Raw genomic sequence first — 20,727 nt, forward strand, 5'->3', positions numbered from 1 at the left:
GCCCCTAACTCTGGACGAGCTGACAAAGGCCGTCGAGTCCTTCGAGATGAGTAAAACTCCCGGAAGCGACGGCTTACCGGTCGAGTTGTACTCGGCCCTGTGGGACTGGGTCGGCCCGGACCTGCTGGAAGTATACGAGAGTATGCTCCTGGCCGGCAGCATGTCAGAATCCATGAGGAAAGGCATCATCACCCTCATTTACAAGCGGAAGGGGCAGAAATTGGCGACCCATCTTACTGCTTAATGTTGACTACAAGATTCTGTCCAAAGTCATAGCCAGTCGAGTCAAGTCTGCTCTGGAGCTGGTGATTCACCCCGATCATACCTGTACTGTACCCGGCAGGAAAATCTCTGATAGTCTCGCGTTACTCAGGGATACGATCGCCTACGTACGGGACAGGAGGGTGGACACCTGCCTCATCAGCCTGGACCAGGAGAAGGCTTTTGACAGGATATCGCACACCTACATGATGGACGTACTTTCCAAAATGGGGTTTGGGGAGGGAATCTGCAATTGGATCAAACTGCTCTACACAAACATCAGTAGCGCAGTCTCAATCAATGGGTGGGAATCGGAAAGTTTCCCGATCCAATCTGGAGTCAGACAGGGCTGTCCTCTCTCCCCGGTCTTGTTTGTTTGCTGTATTGAACCCTTTGCTGGGTCTATTAGGAAGGATGCGAGCATAAGAGGGGTGAGAATCCCAGGCAGTGGAGGCACTCAGGTTAAAACCTCCCTGTACATGGATGACGTCGCCGTCTTCTGCTCGGATCCGCTGTCTGTGCGCAGACTGATGAGCATCTGCGACCAGTTCGAACTGGCCTCGGGAGCCAAAGTTAACCACGGCAAGAGCGAGGCCATGTTCTTTGGGAACTGGGCTGACCGATCCTTTGTCCCCTTCACCATCAGGTCAGATTACCTGAAGGTGCTGGGGATATGGTTCGAAGGGCCAGGGCGTGCACCAAAACCTGGGAGGAGCGAGTAGCCAAGGTACGACAAAAGCTGATCATGTGGGGGCAGCGATCTCTCTCCATTGTGGGTAAGAACCTGGTCATTGGGTGCAAGGTGCTCACGTTGTTGCTGTACGTGGCGCAGGTCTGGCCCATACCCTACTCCTGCGCTGTGGCAGTCACCCGAGCCATTTTCCGCTTCATCTGGGGATCTAAAATGGACCAGGTCCGGAGGGACACGATGTTCAAATCTCTGGACAAGGGCGGGAAAAATGTACCCAACGTGGCCCTTATCCTGATGACCACCTTCATGTGCGGCTGCATCAAGCTGTGTGTAGACCTCCAGTACACAAACTCCAAGCGTCACTACGTGCTGAGGTTCTATCTGTCCCCAGTGTTGCGAAGGTTGGGCCTGGTCACATTGCCGCGGAACGCTCCATGCAGTTGGACCGTGCCGTACCACCTATCATTCGTGGAGCAGTTTCTGCGGGAAAACACCTTTGACCACCGGTCCATCAGGCAGTGGTCTGCACGGAATGTCCTCAAGGCCCTACGGGAAAAGGAGACGGGTGATCCTGTCGGATGGTTCCCCGAGCAGACCGCCAAAGTCATTTGGCGGAATGCCTCATCACCAGAACTTTCAAACAAGTACCAAGACGTAGCTTGGCTGGTGGTGAGAAGGGCCCTCCCCGTCAGATCCTTCCTGCACGCCCGAAGTCTCGCCCCCTCCGCGCAATGCCCCCGCGGTGGCTGTGGTGGGGAAGAGACGGTTGCCCACCTCCTCCTGGAATGTGTCTTTGCAAAGCAGGTGTGGAAAGAGATGCAATGGTTTTTGTCGAGGTTCATCCCAAGCAGCTCTGTAACACAGGAGTCTGTGCTCTACGGGCTGTTCCCAGGGACGCTCACCGAGACAAACATCAACTGCTGCTGGAGGACTATCAATTCGGTGAAAGACGCCCTTTGGTCTGCCCGAAACTTGCTGGTCTTCCAGCGCAAAGAGTTGTCCACCACTGAATGTTGCAGACTGGCACATTCCAAGGTCCAGGACTACGTGCTGAGGGACTCACTAAAGCTTGGGGCAGCCGCAGCAAAGGCTCAATGGGGAAAGACCACAGTGTAAGGTCCCCCCCACCAAGCTGAACTGAGGGACTGGATCCATGGGAAACCCCTCGAACTGTATCGGAGAAATTTTGTGTGCTGTAAAATGTAAAAATGTATCTGGCATGACAATGAAATGGAAGGGTTGTGAGGCAACTCATGATTGTATAGAAGGAAACTGATCACCTTTTCCCTGTTTGTATTCTTTGACTTGATGCTGTTTTAAACTGTTTGGGAATGTAATTTTTACAGATTTTTTATGAATAAAGTATATTTTGGAAATAAAAAAAATAAAAAAAATGCTTACTATACAGAGCGACGAAAATAATACACAAACTGAATGTCATCCCAAGGACTCGCCTTCTGTCTGCTGGTGACACAGCTGTTTGGGCAAAGGCCGAGGAGTGAGTCATCAATGCTTCCACAAACAAATAAAATTGTGAGTATTTACTTAATCACAGACATTGTCCCTTTAATGCACAGTAAAGATAAAATTACATTCTGTATTTGTTTCTTGTTTCCAAACGAAAATGGAGACTAAGTCTGAATTGCCCAAGTTACAAAACGTGCAGGTGAACGAGGTTTCCACGAGGAGGCGCTTTATGTTGTTTTAAATTGGTGAAAGATGATATAAATGATTGAAAATATTTCAGCTAGTGAAGGACACGAAGGGAGTACAGGACGCGCCCCTCCTTCGCCGATACATTTCACCGAGTTGATACATTGCGGGTCAGAAATTGTTACATTGGATTGTTACATTTCGCTACTCACTTCCCGGTCGCATTTGTAACTCTCCCTCATGGCGGCCACGTCCACGGAAAGGCTGGGATCGGAGGAGGAGGTCATGCTGTCGAGTCTGGGAGCTGGGAGCCGGCTCTTCTTACCGATCCACGTGTGCGAGGAGCGTCTAATGAAACTGATGGTGAAACTGATCTTCAGTGTGTCAGTTACACGGGGCCACATCGCAGCCTAGGGGACAGCGTCTGTGTGGGTGTCTCTCTGTCACTGCTCACACTTCAGTGTGAATCCACTTATATAAAATAGTTTCCGATGCACTTAGACCAAATACACTCTTAAATAACCTTTCAGACTTCTTTAATCATTAAGTGTAACACTTATTTATTAAACTGTAAGTGGGAGCTGGCTGAATGTAAGAGCCAGGGTATGTGATAAGGTGTGTTAGTGCTGAGGGTCAGGAAACTAGACTGTGGCCATGTGTATCAATCGGATTACACACTTTCTCAGAGATAGCAATGTGGGCAAGCGCCAATCGAAAGTTTGCAGTTATTGAACAAGGAAAGGTTGGTGAGAAGCCAGGCAGCATAACCCTCAGTTACAAACAGGCAATAAATGGATTCCCTTCTCTTGACCGCAATGCTAGCAGAGTGGGGAATGGACTGAAGGGAGGAGAAAAATTAAATCCTACCTGCAGCTGATCAGATATTTTTGTATCCCATTTCTTCCCTTGTGCACAAATCTTTGAAAGAGGCGGGACAAGTTGAGAAGGCTGTTTAAAAGCACAGAAGTTATGATAAACTTTTATAAATCACTGCTTCAGTGTCAGCTGGAATTTTGTGTCTAATTCTGCATTCCACACTTTAGGAAGGATGTCAAGGCCTTGGAAAGGGGATTTACTAGAATGGTAGCAGGGATGAGGGAGTTCAGTTATACGGAGAGAATGGAGAAGCTGGGATTGTTCTCCTTAAAGAAAAGAAGGTTAAAGGGAAATTTAATAGAGGTATTCAAATCATAAAAGATTTTGATAGAATAAATAAGGAGAAACTGTTTCCAGTGGCAGGAGGGTCAGTAACCAGAGGGCATGGATTTAAGGTGATTGGCAAAAGAACCAGAGGTGTCATGAGGAAACATTGTTTTCCACAGTGAGTTGTCATGATCTGGAATGCGCAGCCTGAAAGGGCAGTGGAAGCAAATTGAGTTATAACTTTCAAAAGGGAGTTGGATAAATACTTGAAGGGGAAAAATTTGCATGGCGATGGTGAAAGAGCAGGAGAGTGGGACAAATTGGATAGCTCTTTCAAAGAGCCAACACAGGCATGATGGGCCAAATGGCCTCCTTCATTCTATGATTGTATGATTTCTATTTTGAAAAGGAAACTCCAGTTATAGCTCTCCACCTCACCAATTTTCTCCTTCCTCTTTTGAAGGTGCTGACATTTGCTGGGGTCCAGTTCAACAGTTGGGGGGGTGTAGGGGTGGGGGTGGGGGAAGGTGGTCAGGCAAGTGTCCAGTCTCCCTGTGTGAGCCGACACACTGAGCGCCACCAGCCTGTTCACCTACAGGGAGCATCACAGCCACCCCATCATGTCCATACACAAGCAGTGACCAATGGGTGATGATCTGAATAGGACCCCAGGCTGATTCCACCCATTTCTAGTCCAGTGCTGAAAACCTTGCATTTATATAGCACCTTTAATGTAGTAAAACATCCCAAGATACTTCACAGGAGCATTATCAAAGAACATTTGATACAGAATCACAGAATTGTTACAGCACAGAAGGAGGCCATTCAGCCCATCGTGTCTGTGCTGGCTCTCCGAAAGAGAAATTTACCTAGTGCCACTCCCCCTGCCTTTTCCTTGGGCGGCACAGTGGTGCAGTGGTTAGCACCGCAGCCTCACAGCTCCAGCGACCCGGGTTCAATTCTGGGTACTGCCTGTGTGGAGTTTGCAAGTTCTCTCTGTGTCTGTGTGGGTTTCCTCCGGGTGCTCCGGTTTCCTCCCACAAGCCAAAAGACTTGCAGGTTGGTAGGTAAATTGGCCATTAGAAATTGCCCCTAGTATAGGTAGGTGGTAGGGACAGGTGGGGATGTGGTAGGAATATGGGATTAGTGTAGGATTAGTATAAATGGGTGGTTGATGGTTGGCACAGATTCGGTGGGCCGAAGGGCCTGTTTCAGTGCTGTATCTCTAAACATAAACATAGCCCTGCACATTCTTCCTTTCCAGATAACAATCCAATTCCCTCTTGAATGCCTCGATTGAATTTGCCTCCACCTCACACTCAGGGCACTGCATTCCAGATCCTAACCACTCGCTGCGTGAAAAAGTTTTTCCTCATGTCGCCATTGCTTCTTTTGTCAATTACCTTAAATCTGTGTCCACTTATTCTCAATCCTTCCACCAATGGGAACAGTTTCTTCTTATCTACTCTGTCCAGACCCCTCATGATTTTGAACACCTCTATCAAATCTCCTCTCAACCTTCTCTTCTCCAAGGAAAACAGTCCCAACTTCTCCAATCTATCCACGTAACTGAAGTGCCTCATCCCTGGAACCATTCTCATGAATCTTTTCTGCACTCTTTAATGCCTTCACATCTGCCTGAAGTGTGACCCCCAGTGTAATACTCCAGACACCCAGTCACCTAACGTGATATTAGGACCAACAACCAGAAGCTTGGTCAAAGAGGTAGGTTTTAACAAATGTCTTAGAGATGGAAAGAGAGAGGCAGAGATATTTGGAGAGGGAATTCCAGGGTCTAAAATTCCAGAGACAAAAGCAGATAACTAAATTCGGCTTTCTGCTGATCAGATGCTGTCAGGCGTAGAACCATTCAGCCCATCGTGACTGTGTTGGCCTATCCAATTAGTCCCAATCACCCGACCTTGCCCTGTAAATTTTCACCCCTTCAAGTAATGTATTCAATTCCCTTTTGAAAGTTACTATTGAATCTGCTTTCACCGCCTTTTCAATTATATGTTGTGTGTTTTCTTTATACCAAAAACATCTATTAATAATCCTGGTATTTTTTCTGGCACCTGATCGCCTCGAAATCTTTACCAACACATAAAACCCTGCTGCCTAGCTGGGGGGAGGGATTTAATTTTGATTGACAGCTAAGTGACCAATTAGAAAGGTAAAGAGGTCGCTTCTGCTCGGTGGAAATGGGAATTAATTTCGTTGACAAGAGCTGAAAGAGCTTCGATGCTGTTTTGATGATTGGCAGTTGTTGGAACCAGAGCAAATACAGTTTGACAAATGAGCACCGCCTCCTTGCTTTGTCAGCCAATGGAAATGGAGAGTGGGCGGGACTTCCTGGCTTGTGTTGTGATGTGGATACAATCAGTCTGTTACTGGGCTGTAGCTGGGATCTGCTCTGGGTCTGGGTCTCTCTGAGCTGCAGCTGGATGGCTAACACTTTGCAGGGAGTGCCCCTGGCAGTACTGACAGAGAGATACCAGCAGCAGGGCTGTGGGAGAGAGGAGGAGAATGAGGAGGATGTGGATGTGCTGCGGAGTGGAGAGGCCAGTAGGGAGCTTGGCATCTCCAAACCCCCAAGCCGGCAGCAGAACAGTGAACGGGCTTTCACCTGCAGAACACAGAGCTGTGGGCCTCAGCAAGACACTCACAGGTAAGTGGAGGAGAGATGAGCAGGGTCACACCTGTCACTGGGTTTATTACGTAGAAATAAGGCAACAGGTTTGATCAATGGGTCAATCATTCTTGAGTCAGATGATTCAGTTATACATAGCCTCGGCCAGACTGCATGTGGAGTAACTGTGTTCAGACTGGGCCCCGCACCTCAGGACAGATAGGAGGGGGAGGTGCTTTGGAGGGGGTGTAGCGTAGATTCACCAGAATGATACTGGGGCTAAAAGGGTTAAATTATGAGGACAGGTTACATAAACTAGGCTTGTATTCCCTTGAGTTTAGAAGATTGAGAGGGTGATCTCATCAAAGTGTTTAAAATGATTAAAAGATTTGATAAGATAGAGAGAAATTATTTCCTCTGGTGAGGGAGTCGAGATCAAGGGGAGATAAATTTAAAAATAGAGCTCGGCCATTCAGGATCGAAATCAGGAAGCAATTTTCCCAAAATGGTACTGGAAATCTGGGACTCTTGGAACAATTGGAGCCCTCAAGAATGAGAGATTTCGGTTGGGTAAGAGAATCAAGATAAATGGAACAAAAGTGGATAGATAGATACAGATCAAGCATGATCTAATTGAATGACGGGATTGGCTCAAGGGGCTGAATGGCCGACCCCTGTTCCTGTTTGTTTAGGAAGGGGGTGGGTGCATCCTGTCCAATTCTTCCGTCTGTTAGTCCTCGAGCCACTGTCTAAGACCCCCCTCCTTTACTGTGTTGTGCTCAGGCAGGTGACCGGGTGCTCCGAGGATGCAGTGACTGGTCCCAATCAGTCGCCTTCTCGACCCACCGAGCATTGCAGACCTGGTCTTAAGCTGCTGGACGCTGAGGACGAGGAGGACGATGGCCACAAACAGACCAAGAAGCAGAAATGTTTGACTTCCCCAGTGACCCACCGCAGCTTCAATGCAGCCCTGAGCCAGAGACTGTCACACCGTGATGATTGCTCCAGACTGACTGTTCACTGCAAACCCTTGCCATTTCCCACTGTGATTTCACCCAGCCTCGTTCACACTGGGTCCCAACAGCCCTGCTTGTTAACCAGCTTCCTGGACAAGTCTTCACGGAAGGAGAGCTCGCCAGATCCTCCGGCCTCACCTCCAACCATCCCAGTGGCCAGCCTTCCACCTGCCTCAGATAGTGGACAGACCATGAAGGTGATGGGACTATATGCGGACCTGGTGAAGGAACTCCAGGGTCAGGTGTTGGAGCTGCAGCAACGTGAACGGTTGCAGGTGGAGGTGGGTTTGGTGCAGTCGAGGCGCATCGAGGCACTGGAGGTGGAAAACCAAAAGCTCAAGGATCAGCTACAGAAACTGGAGGAGGAGAATGACCTCTTGTCCAGTGGCAGTGAGCGGGGCATTGCCATGAGTGGTCTGCAGGCGGGAGCGCTGGGTAAATCCTTTCACATCGTTAGAGGCACAGAAATTAGAATCTTACAGCAAGGAAGGAGTGCATTCGGCCCATCGTGCCTGTGCTGGCTCTTTGAAAGAGCTATCCAATTAGTCCCACTCCTCTGTCTAGAGCTCTGCAAAATAGTTTTTTATTCATTCATGGAATGTGGGCGTCACTGGCTAGGCCAGCATTTATTGCCCATCCCTAATTGCCCTTGAGAAGGTGGTGATGAGCTGCCTTCTTGAACCACTGCAGTCCATGTGAGGTAGGTCCACCCACAGTGCTGTTAGGAAGGGAGTTCCAATATGTGAGTGGGCGGCGCAGTGGCGCAGTGGTTAGCACCGCAGCCTCACAGCTCCAGGGACCCGGGTTTGATTCCAGGTACTGCCTGTGTGGAGTTTGCAAGTTCTCCCTGTGTCTGCGTGGGTTTTCTCCGGGTGCTCCGGTTTCCTCCCACAAGCCAAAAGACTTGCAGGTTGACAGGTAAATTGGCCATTATAAATTGTCACTAGTATAGGTAGGTGGTAGGGAAATATAGGGACAGGTGGGGATGTTTGGTTGGAATATAGGATTAGTATAAATGGGTGGTTGATGTTCGGCACAGACTTGGTGGGCCGAAGGGCCTGTTTCAGTGCTGTATCTCTAATCTAATCTAATATTTTGACCCAGCAACAGTGAAGGAACGATGATATAGTTCCAAGTCAGGATGGTGTGTTGCTTGGAGGGGAACTTGCAGGTGGTGGTGTTCCCATGTATTTGCTGCCCTTGTCCTTCTAGTTGATAGAGGTCGTGGGTTTGGAAGGTGCTCTCTAAGGAGCCTTGGTGCGTGGCTGCAGTGCATCTTGTAGATGGTACACACTGCTGCCACTGTGCGTCGGTGGTGGAGGGAGTGAATGTTTGTAGATGGGGTGCCAATCAAGCGGGCTGCTTTGTCCCGGATGGTTTTGAGCTTCTTGAGTGTTGTTGGAGCTGCACCCATCCAGGCAAGTGGAGAGTATTCCATCACACTCCTGACTTGTGCCTTGTAGATGGTGGACAGGCTTTGGGGAGTCAGGAGGTGAGTTACTCGCCTCAGGATTCGTAGCCTCTGACCTGCTCTTGTAGCCACGGTATTTATATGGCTACTCCAGTTCAGTTTCTGGTCAATGGTAACCCCTAGGATGTTGATAGTGGGGGATTCAGCAATGGTAATGCCATTGAATGTCAAGGGGAGATCTCTTGTTGGAGATGGTCATTGCCTGGCACTTGTGTGGCGCAAATATTTTCCTTTCGAGTATTTATCCAATTCCCTTTTGAAAGTTATTATTGAATCTCCTTCCACCGCCCTTTCAGGCAGTGCGTTCCAGATCACAACAACTCACTGCGGAAAAAAAAATTCTCCTCATCTCCCCCTCTGGTTCTTTTGTCAATTACCTTAAATCTGTGTCCTCTGGTCACTGAACTGCCTGTCAGTGGAAACAGTTTCTCTTTATTTACTGTAACTAAACCCCTCATAATTTTGCACACTCGATTAAATCTCCTCTTAACCTTTATTGCTCTAAGAAGAAGAATTCCAGCCAGAAAAGTAATGTCGAGTTCATGACGTTCACCATTATTAGTGCATCTTCCAGTGAGGAGGTGATAGCCTGACTTTTAGTTGCTCTTGCTGTCTACTGCTGATTCTCTTCATCAATTTCTTGCTATTTATCTCGTGATCCTTCTCCTTTTCCAGAAAATTCCATCGTCTACTCTCTGGTCAGTGATGGAGGCTGACCCCATTGGGTCTCAGCGAAATGACCTATGAAAGATTTAAGGTGAGAGGGAGGAGGTTTAAAGGGGATCAAAGGGGTAAATTTTTCACACAAAGAATAGTGGGTATCTGGAATGAGCTGCCAGAGGAGGTGGTGGAGGCAGGAACAGTAGCAACATTTAAGAGGCATCTGGACAGGTACTTGAATGAGTAAGGCATAGAGGGATATGGAATTAATGCAGGCAGGTGGGATTAGTGTAGATAGGCATTATGGTCGGCATAGATGCGGTGGGCCGAAGGGCCTGTTTCTATGCTGTACGACTCTATGACCCAGGATCTTTGTCAGACTGAATCTGCTGGAGCTGGGCTTCTCGCGATGAGCACCATGGATTCAATTCTTCCCTCGCCCTTCAGGATGTATTATTTTTCCACCACAGATTTCTGGAAATGTGAGCTGATACAGTGGGGTGAGGTCAAAAGGACATCTGGGACTCCAGGACTGTTAGGTCTAATGGTCTTTCTCCTTAAAGATTGAAACAACAGAACAACAGGATTAGCACTGTAGCCTCATAACTCCAGCGACCCGGGTTCGGTTCTGGGTACTGCCTGTGCGGAGTTTGCAAGTTCTCCCTGTGACCGCCTGAGTTTTCGCCGGGTGCTCCGGTTTCCTCCCACAGCCAAAGACTTGCAGGTTGATAGGTAAATTGGCCATTGTAAATTGCCCTTAGTGTAGGTAGGAGAATGGTAGGGAATATGGGATTAATGTAGGAGGGGATGTGGTAGGGAATATGGGATTAATGTAGGATTAGTATAAATGGGTGGTTGATGATCAGCACAGACTCGGTGGGCCGAAGGGCCTGTTTCAACTCTCTATAATCTATAATAACTGAGAAAGAAACAGAGGAACAACAGAGAAGGAAATAGGATGTATTAGAGTCAAATCAGGTACAAAAAGAGAGGGAGAGGTAGAAAGGAAAAGTAAACAAAAGATTAAATTTTAAATTTTAAAAACCTTGAACAATTTACTATCTGCCTTTACTACCTAGATACAGCTAAAGTTCCCTCTACACTGTCCTATCAAACCTTTTCCCAAAAATATACCTTATTAATAAAATGTGTAAAAAGTACCACAGAATCACAGAATTGTTACAGTACAGAAGGAGGCCATTCAGCCCATCGTGTCTGCACTGGCTCTCTGAAAGAGCAATTCCCTCAGTTCCATTCCCCGCCTTCTCCCCGTAACCCAGCACATGCTTCCTTTTCATATAACTGTCTAATTCCCTTTTGAATGCTTCAATTGAACCTGCCTCCATCACACTCTCGGGCAGTGCATTCCAGACCTTAACCACTCACTGCATGAAAACGTTTTTCCTCATGTCACTTTTGCTTCTCTTACCAAATATTTTTAATCTGTGCCCTCTCGTTCTTGATCCTTTCACAAGTGGGAACAGTTTCTCCCTGATCACTCTGTCCAGACCCCTCATGATTTTGAATACCTCTATCAAATCACCTCTCTGCCTTCTCTTCTCCAAGGAAAACAGTCCTAACTTCTCCAATCTATCTTCATAACTGAAATTCCTCATCCCTGGATCCATTCTCGTGAATCTTTTCTGTACTCTCTCCAATGCCCTGACATCTTTCTGAAAGTGTGGCGCCCAGAACTGGACGCAATACTCCAGCTGAGGCCGAACTAGTGTCTTAAACAAGTTCAACATAACTTCCTTGCTCTTGTACTCTATGCTCCTATTAATAAAGCCCAGGATACTGTATGCTTTATTAACCGCGCTCTCAACCTGTCCTGCCACCTTCAATGACTTATGCACATATACACCAAGGTCCCTCTGCTCCTGCACCCACTTTAGAATTGTACCCTTTTATTGTCTCTTCATGTTCTTCCTACCAAAATGAATCACCTCACATTTCTCTGCATTGAATTTCATCTGCCACCTGTCTGCCCATTCCACCAACATGTCTATGTCCTTTTGAAGTTCTACACTATCCTCCTCACGGTTCACAATGCTTCCAAGTTTCGTATCATCTGCAAACTTTGAAATTGTGCCCTGTACACCAAGGTCTAGGTCATTAATATATATCAGGAAAGCAAGGGTCCCAACACTGATCCCTGGGGAACTCCACTACAAACCGTCCTCCAACCTGAAAAACATCCATTAACCACTACTATAATAAAAGCAAAATACTGCGGTTGCTGGAAATCTAAAATAAAAACAAGAAATGCTGGAAATACTCAGCAGGTCTGGCAGCATCTGTGGAGAGAGAAGCAGAGTTAACGTTTCAGGTCAGTGACCCTTCTTCAGAACTGACAAATATTAGAAATGTGAAAGGTTATAAGTAAGTAAAGTGGGGGTGGGGCAAGAGATGACAAAGGAGAAAGTGTAGATAGGACAAGTTCACAGAATAGCTGACCAGAAGGTCAGGGAGCAAAGGCAAACAATATGTTAATGGTGTGTTGAAAGACAAAGCATTAGTACAGATAGGGTGTTAATGGACTAAAAATTGAACAGCCACAAGTACAAACATGAAAAAACTAGTGGGTAAGCAAACTGAACAAACTAAGATGAAATAAAATAAAATAAACACCAAAAAATATATATATTAAAAAAAGGAAAAAGAAAAAATAACTGAAAATAAAAGTAAAATGGGGGGGCCCGTCATGCTCTGAAATTATTGAACTCAATGTTCAGTCCGGCAGGCTGTAGTGTGCCTAATCGGTAAATGAGATGCTGTTCCTCGAGCTTGCGTTGATGTTCACTGGAACACTGCAGCAATCCCAGGACAGAGATGTGAGCATGAGAGCAGGGGGGAAGTGTTGAAATGGCAAGCAACCGGAAGCTCGGGGTCCTGCTTTTGGACTGAGTGGAGGTGTTCCGCAAAGCGGTCACCCAGTCTGCGCTTGGTCTCCCCAATGTAGAGGAGACCACATTGTGAGCAGCGAATACAGTATACTACACTGAAAGAAGTACAAGTAAATTGCTGCTTCACCTGAAAGGAGTGTTTGGGGCCTTGGATAGTGAGGAGAGAGGAGGTAAATGGGCAGGTATTACACCTCCTGCAATTGCAGGGGAAGATACCGTGGGAAGGGGACGAGGTGGTGGGGGTAATGGAGTTAACCACTACTCTTTGTTTCCTGTCACTCAGCCAATTTCGTATCCATGTTGCTACTGTCCCTTTTATTCCATGAGCTATAACTTTGCTCATAAGTCTGTTGTGTCACACTGTATCAAATGCCTTTTGAAAGTCCATGTACACCACATCAACAGAATTGCCCTCATCAACCCTCTCTGTTACCTCCTCAAAAGACTCCAGCAAGTTAGTTAACCATGGTTTTCCCTTAAGAAATCTTTGCTGGCTTTCCTTAATTACCTCGCATTTGTCCATGTGACTATTGATTTTGTCCCGAATTATTTTTTTCTAGAAGTTTTCCCACCACCAAACTTAAACAGACTGGCCTGTATTTATTGGGCTTATCTTAAACCCCTCTAGTGTCTGAACTATCTCCTTTTTCAACATTGCCTGGGTTACATCTTCTTCCTTGGTAAAGACAGATGCAAAGTATTCATTTAATACCTCAGCTATGCCCTCTGCCCCCATGTGTAAATCCCCTTTCTGGTCCCTAATTGGCCCCACTCCTCCTTTTACCACCCTGTTACTGTTTATATGCCTATAGAAAACTTTAGGATTTCCTTTAATGCTGACTGCCAGTCTCTTTTCATGCTCTCTCTTTGCTTCTCTTATTTGCTTTTTCACTCCCCCTCTGGACCTTCTATATTTTCTGTTTTTTCAGAAGGTGTTCGATAAGGTGCCACATAAAAGGTTATTGCACAAAGTAAGAGCTCAGGCTTTTGGGGGTAATGTGTTGGCATGGATTGAGGATTGGCTAACACACAGAAGGCAGAGAGTTGGAATCAATGGGGTTTTTTCAGGTTGGAAAGCCGTAACTACTGGGGTGCCACAAGGATCAGTCCTAGGGCCTCAACTATTTACTATCTATATTAATGACTTGGAGGAAGGGACAGAGTGTAATGTATCCAAATTTGCTGACGAAAGAAAAATAGGTGGAATGGCAGGTTGTGATGAGGACACAAAGAATCTGCAAAGGGATACAGATAGGTTAAGTGAGTGGGCAAAAACTTAGCAGATGGTGTTCAATGTGGGAAAGTGTGAGGTCTTCCACTTTAGTAGGAAGAATAAAAAGGCAGATTATTATTTAGATGGAGAAAGACTACAAAATACTGCAGTACAGAGGGATCTGGGTGTTCTTGTACATGAAACACAAAAAGTTAGCATGCAGGTGCAACAAGTAATTAGGAAGGCAAATGGAATTTTGGCCTTTATTGCTAGGGGGTTAGAGTTTAAAAATAGGGAAGCCTTGTTACAACTGTACAGGGTGTTGGTGAGGCCACACCTGGAGTACTGTGTACAGTTTTGGTCCCCGTATTTAAAGAAGGATATACTAGCATTGGAGGCAGTTCAGAAAAGGTTCACCAGGCTGATTCCTGGGATGATGGGGTTGTCTTATCAAGAACGGATAAACAGGTTAGGCCTTTATTCATTGGAGTTTAGAAGAATGAGAGGTGATCTGATTGAAACATATAAGATTTTAAGGGGGCTTGACACGGTAGATGTTGAGAAGACATTTTGACTGGTGGGGGAATCTCGAACTAGGGGACATAGTTACAGAATAAGAGGTCACACATTTAAAACTGAGATGTGAGGGAATTTCTTCTCTCAGAAGGTGGTGAATCTCTGGAATTCGCTGCCTCAGAGAGTATTTTCTACCTGGCATCTGTCATAAGCACACTTTTTCTTCTTTATCTTCATTTCTACCTCTTCTGTCATCCAGGGAGCTCTGAATTTGTTTGCTCTACGTTTCCCCTTTGAGGGAACATACCTTGACTGTGCCCGAACTATCTCTTCTTTGATTAGAGAAGTACATTAGATAACTGTTCAAATTGGACATTACATAAAGTGCAGTACAGATCAATTTCCTTCAAAATGGTAAATGAGCTGCCTTGCTACATTTGCAATTACAGGTTATGTTTATAATATACATTTACATTTCATGTCAAACATTCTCTGGAACATACAACCCGAGGGGGTTCACACAGGTTCCAGCCCCTCGGTTCACTCTGGCGGGGGGACCTTACACCGTGGCCTTTCCCCATTGAGCCTTTTTGGCAGCTGCCCCAAGCCTTAGTGCATCTCTCAGCACGTAGTCCTGGATCTTGGAATGTGTCAGTCTGCAACACTCGATTGTCGACAGTTCTGGAAGGCCAGCAAGTTTCGGGCAGACCAAAGAGCGTCCTTCACCGAGTTGATGGTCCTTCAGCAGCAGTTGTTGCATTGCTCCAGGGCAGATGCAGCATGAGTAGTTCTGAAGGGTCACTGACCCGAAACGTTAACTCTGCTTCTCTTTCCACAGATGCTGCCAGACCTGCTGAGTGGTTCCAGCATTTCTTGTTTTTATTTCAGATACAGCATGGATTAGATATAGATTAAATCTGTCTGTTCTGCCCCTTGCAGCATCAGTGTGCCATTTTTTCATGCTGGTGCCTTTGCTTTCCTTACCTGCTCAGTCCTACATATGACTCCAGACGCACTGCAATGTGGTTGACTCTTAACTGCCCTCTGAAATGGCCGAGCAAGGCACTCAGTTGTCAAGGGCAATTAGGGATGGGCAACAAATGCTGGCCTTGCCAGTGACGCCCACATTCCATGAAAGAATAAAAAATAAACACTCCTCGATCATCCCTGTTCTTGTTGACCTCATTGGTTCGGTCTGGCATCTCAAAATTCTCATCCTTGTGTTCAAATCCCTCCAAGGACGCAAACCTCCCTATCTCTAACCTCCCGCAGTCCTACAATCCTCTGAAATCTCTGCGCTCATCCGACTTTAACCCCTTCTGCATGCCTGATTCCTATTGCTCCACCATTGGCGGCCCTGCCTTCAGACGCCTGGACCCAAAACTCTAGAATTCCTTTCCTAAACCTCTCAACCTATTTCCTTAAGGCCCTTTAAAACCTAATTCTTGGACTAATTAATCGTCACACCTTCCTAATCTCTCCTTCTGTTAATTGACCTTCAGTTTTTGTCTAATTATACCTCCTCTGAATCACCCTGGGGCAGTACAGAAATGCAAGTCGTAACTGAATGGGGGGTTTAGGGAGTGGGTTCTGTGATTGCAGTGCTGCAATACCAGACATGTGCCAGCAGAGAGCACTAGTGAGCTGTGTGGACAAGTGCTTCCCTCTTGTGTCCAGGGGCAGGACTGCAGTTTTCACAACAGGTTCAACCATTGTCACCTTTTAGAACCACTGAAGGAGTCCATTCAGCCCATCTCTTTTGAGAGAGAAAACCAAAACTAATTCCACAGCCCTGCATTCTCCCGGGTAGTTTGCATCTTCCTTGCTTTAAGTATTCATCTCATTTTCTTTTGAAGGATGTAGTGGTCACTGCTTCATTGAGACAGCTCAGGTCTGTTTATTCATTAGCCGTTTGTCAAATAATACTATTTGTATATAATGAACATACATTGTTACTATTGCATTTTATTTAAAGATCAGCCTTGGTCAGTGGGTAGCAATCTCACCTCTGAGCCAGAAGATTGTGGGTTCAAGTCCCACTCCAGAGAGATTTGAGCACAAAATTCCAGGCTGACACTCCCAGTTCAATACTCGGGGAGTGCTGCACTGTCAGAGGTGCTGTCTTTCAGATGAGACGTTAAACCAAGGCCCCAACTGTCCTGTCAGATGGATGTAAAAGTTCCCATGGCCACCATTTTGAAGAGGAGCCGGGGAGTTCTTCCTGTGTCCTGGCCAATATTTACCTCTTGATCGACAACAGAGAAACAGATGATCTGGTCATTATCTCATTGCTGTTTGTGGGATCTTGCTGTGCGCATATTGGCTGCTGCATTTCCTACATTACAACACTTCAAAAGTACTTAATTGTCAGTAAAGTGCTTTGGGATGTCCTGAGGTTGTAAAAGGTGCTGTAGAAATGAAAATTATTTTTTATTTATTTCTTTATTCAGATGCATCCAAAAAGAATATAAAATTCTTGAAGGACCTTGTTGAACTGCTCGAATCAAATATGGAAACCCAGGTATGTGTTGATGCTTTTAAACTGAGTCTCAGGAACACTGGAACAGGAGGAGGCCATTCAGCCCCTCCAGCCTGTTCTGCCATTCGGTGAGATTATGGCTGATCTGTATCTTAACTCCGTCCACTTGATTCCATATCCTTTTATAGCCTTGTCCAGCAAAAATCTATCAATCACATTTTAAATTATTAATTGAGTACCCTGGGGTATTTAGGACCATCAATCCACCTCCTCCCCCCCCCCCCCCCCCCCCCCCGATGGTCTCTTAATTTGTGTCTTATTTGTTATCAGAATCCACCGTCTGACAGTAAGTTACCGCATGTTTCACTGGGTCTACCATCTGTTCTGATTGCTGAGGAGGCTGCTGACCCTCTCAAGCCGTACAAGGAGGTCAGTGACTACACCAGTGTCATCGCCATGTGGAAGAGACTGGAGGAGAGGGCTCCCAGTCCGCTCGGGTATCAGGAGATTCGGGCTGCGGGCATCTGGGAAAATGTCTTGAAGGATGTCCTGCCGGATGGTTCACCAGTATGGGCATGTGCTGTTGAGGTACAGTCAGTCGTTCCCCTCCTCTGTTTAATGTGAAAGTAAATGACCAGTTCAGGTCCCCCTCCCACGCACCCTGTTAACGCCATCTCTTACTTGTTCATCCAAAACTCTTCTGTTCTTATCCTAACTCATATCAACTCTCATTCACCCATCATCCCTGTGCTCGCTGACCTATGTTGGCTCCCGGTCTGATAACTGCTTGATTTAAAAATGATCATCCTTGTTTTCAAATCCCTCCATGGCCTCGCCCCTCCCTATCTCTGTCATCTCCTCCAGCTCTACTACTCTGCGAGATCTCAGAGCTCCTCCAATTCTGGCCTTTTGTGCATCCCCCAATTTTAATCACTTCACCATTGGCGGCCGTGCCTTCAGCTGCCTGGGCCCTAAACTTTAGAATTCCCTCCCTAAACCTTAACGCTTCTTAAAACCTACCTCTTTGACCAAGCTTTTGGTCGTCTCTCCTAATATCTGTTTACGTGGCTCGATGTCAGTTTTTTTTCTGATCATGTTCTTGTGCAGCACCTTGAGATGTTTTACTACAGTAAAGGCGCTATGAAAATGCAAGTTGTTTTTATTGTTGACCAGGCAAATGGGAGACCAAAGTCTGAGCTGATCCCTGGATCAGGTGTGTATCTCACCAAACGGGAGATGGACGAACTCTCTCAGCTCCCACGGGATAAGCCCAAGCTGATGACTCGGAAACTCCTGGGGTATTTCTTTTCACATCAGACCTTAGCGCGGTCGTCAGCTCGGGGCGAACGCATTGCCCACAACAAGACCACCATGGAGAAGCCCATCTGCTTACCCACTGCAGTCACAGACACCATCAAAGGTGAGCAGGCTGGTGAAGGGGTGAGGGGTGAGGTTGAGGGGTGGGGGTGAGGGGTAAGGAGTGGGGGTGAGGGGTAGGGGTGGGGGTGAGATGGGGGTGAGGGGTAGGGCTGAGGAGTGAGGGTGAGGGGTAGGGGTGGGGATGAGGGGTCGGGGTGAGGAGTGGGGGTGAGAAGGCAAGGCTGCAGTTTCATCATATTCCTGCTGGTGGTGCTGCTGAGAACCCTGCCCAGCTGCTCCCCCTGCTGGATATTTGTGACAGTGCAGAAAAATGTCAATTCCATTTTACATTTTTTTAAGTATAAATTTATAATAAGAATACTGGCATTGACACACCAACCAACACCAGGAACCCTGAGGGAGGCCATCGGAACATTAATTCAGCAGGGAGATCTCTGCGTGCATTCAATTCTGACCTCTTGAGCATCCCCGATTTTAATTGCTTCTCCATTGTTGGCCGAGCCTTCAGCTGCCTGGATCCTAAGCTCTGGAATTCCCTCCCTAAACATCTCCGCCTCTCTTCCTCTCATTCCTCAATTTAAGACATTCCTTGAAACCTACCTCTTTGACTGAGCTTTTGGCCATCTGCCCTAATATCGCCTTATGTGCTTTGGTGTCTAAGAACAAAGAACAAAGAAAATTACAGCACAGGAACAGGCCCTTCGGCCCTCCAAGCCTACGCCGATCCAAATCCTCTATCTAAACCTGTCGCCTATTTTCTAAGGGTCTGAAAGAACTAATTTTTCTTTATATCGTGCCTGAGACGTACCTTGGAACGTTACATTATGCTAAAAGCACTATCTAAGTAGAAGTTGTTGGAACATTTGCTGATCCAGGTTCGGCCCCAAATATGCCCAATGATTCTGATACACACCCTTGACCCAGATACAACCTCAAAAATTGGGGTCCCTCATTGAGCCCGATGGGTTCTTATTTTCATTAACGTTTATTGCAACAGTTCCCACCACTGCTGACAGTTTCCTCTGATGTCGCCCAATGATGTCATTGGGTGATGCCATGACATCATCCCCAAAACAGACCCTGGGACCGGGGGCAGGGGAAAGAGAGGGAAACTGATGGAAAGTGGATGTGAAGCTGCACAGTCAGCACTTTAAACACACTGACTGTTGTTAATGTCGATCAGAGGCCGCTTATTGTGGATTTTAGTCTGTCAGTGACTTTAGCAAGCATAGATCGTGGGTGAAGACGCTTGTTCAGTTGTTCTGAGGCTGGTTCACAATGTACCATCCTGAAGTTGAATCTGCTTCTTCTGACCTTTGATCTGTAAAGTGAGGATTTTTTTCTTTTTAAAAATATTGATATTTGCTGTTGGAAAATCACCATTAGTTGAATACCACTGGGTTAGAGAGAGGGGAAATCAGCCAGGGTTCCTGCTCCTGATCACTGTCCAGTGACTCCAGAGATGAACTGTGTGTGTGTGTGCACAGGGTCAGGCCTGGTTGTGGTATCCCCATGGTTGTATAACCCACCAACACTCAAGTCTAGGCTCGTGTGAAGATTGGCCACTTGGGGAAGATGGCAGGCAAGTACTGAGGGCAGTTTACCCCAGCAAGAGTCGGGAGCCTTCGAGGCATGTAATGGGGATGGCAGAGGTGAATTCTGAGTTTGAAAAATAAATGGTTTGTTTGTTTAACTCTGTTCCAGATTACGTTACTTTTGTGTGCGGGAAGGGATGTGACTTTAACGCTGTGATTAACAGCAAGTGTGCCACTTCTAGGAGAACAGTGAGGAAGCTGACAGAAAAGATGGAGTGAAACAAATCCCCTGGTACAGAATGAGGGAGAGTGAGCTGGGAAGGCAATCAAGATCATTCTCATTAAGCTACCTTGAGGAACATTTCACTTCCCTTTTTCTCGCAGAAGCCAATGATTTTGAACCAGCAAACTTCTTGCTGCTTTGTCGGAAGGGAAGAGTGTTTTTAATCTGCAGGACCATCATTGCCCCCAGAAATTAGGTGATGTACTGGACTTGAATGTGAAAAGGGATGGGAGGGACCAGAGTCTGCATGAGATTTTCAGTGACGTAGCATTTTAAAACGATGTGGGGGTGGGGGGGGGGGGGGTGGGGGGGGAGCAAAAATATTGTGCATTTATATTTTGTTCTCGAAGTTTTGCATGGTGCTGTATTTCTGATAGTTCCATTGTACTTTAAGAAAACCTTTTAATTAAACATTTTCTATATTATTTTTGTTTGTGAATGAATTCAGCTTCAGAGAAAAGACTCTGGATGCTGTGATGTATTTCAGTCTATATTTAAATAATGCTAAAAGCTCGAGTTCTTTATTCCCTGTTCCCTTTGGACTTTCCTATAAATTTTTTCTGTATTAGTCATTTTCTCCCTTTTCACAACTTTCTTTCCCCCCTCCCTAAAAGATGGTGCCTCTTGGGTCATTTTTTCCCAGGTGCCAGCAACAATAACTTGTATTTATATAGTGCCTTTAACTTGATAAAACGTCCTAAGCTTTCTTCATTTCTCTAGCGCCTTTCATGACCTCGGGACGTCCCAAAGCTTCACAGCCAATGAAGTACTTTTTGAAGTGTGGTCACTGTTGTGATGTAGAAAACCCGGTAACCAATTTACACACAGCAAGCTCCCACAAACAGCAATGTCATAGAGCCATTTTGGCACAGAAAGAGGCCATTTGACCCT

The 20,727-nt window shown here is 46.3% G+C and overlaps 2 protein-coding genes across 4 annotated transcripts in view; one reads left to right on the forward strand and one right to left on the reverse strand.

Moving 5' to 3' along the window:
* The window catches only part of pnpo (pyridoxamine 5'-phosphate oxidase), a 34,345-nt gene extending 31,243 nt beyond the window's left edge, over positions 1-3,102 (reverse strand). Inside the window, exon 1 of one of the 2 annotated variants that reach the window (XM_068013642.1) lies at positions 2,818-3,102. In XM_068013642.1, the coding sequence (XP_067869743.1) occupies positions 2,818-3,009 (192 nt within the window). In that variant the 5' untranslated portion in view covers positions 3,010-3,102. The remainder of the gene's footprint in view (positions 1-2,817) is intronic. The other variant, XM_068013640.1, reaches the window with a different exon arrangement.
* A 3,012-nt stretch (positions 3,103-6,114) lies between these two features.
* LOC137348243 (uncharacterized) lies at positions 6,115-20,118 on the forward strand. Of its 2 annotated transcripts, none has more exons than XM_068013638.1 (6): positions 6,115-6,416; positions 7,161-7,828; positions 16,610-16,680; positions 16,969-17,226; positions 17,812-18,058; positions 19,723-20,118. In XM_068013638.1, the coding sequence occupies exons 1-6, from the start codon at positions 6,193-6,195 to the stop codon at positions 19,830-19,832; spliced, it is 1,578 nt and encodes a 525-aa protein (XP_067869739.1). In that variant the 5' UTR covers positions 6,115-6,192; the 3' UTR covers positions 19,833-20,118. The 2 variants fall into 2 exon arrangements, with proteins under 2 accessions (XP_067869739.1, XP_067869740.1); XM_068013639.1 differs by having other exon boundaries at positions 19,796-20,118.
* The last annotated feature ends 609 nt before the right edge of the window (positions 20,119-20,727 follow it).

Source organism: Heterodontus francisci, chromosome 33 (assembly GCF_036365525.1).
Source record: "Heterodontus francisci isolate sHetFra1 chromosome 33, sHetFra1.hap1, whole genome shotgun sequence".
Taxonomy (NCBI): domain Eukaryota; kingdom Metazoa; phylum Chordata; class Chondrichthyes; order Heterodontiformes; family Heterodontidae; genus Heterodontus; species Heterodontus francisci.

Bases quoted from the DNA above. Each gene is read 5' to 3' on its own strand.
- LOC137348243 (XM_068013638.1), top strand. From the start codon at position 6,193: ATGGCTAACACTTTGCAGGGAGTGCCCCTGGCAGTACTGACAGAGAGA. The intron at 6,417-7,160 runs GTAAGTGGAGGA...TGTTGTGCTCAG, and splicing joins CCTCAGCAAGACACTCACAG to GCAGGTGACCGGGTGCTCCG. The intron at 18,059-19,722 runs GTGAGCAGGCTG...ACTCTGTTCCAG, and splicing joins AGTCACAGACACCATCAAAG to ATTACGTTACTTTTGTGTGC.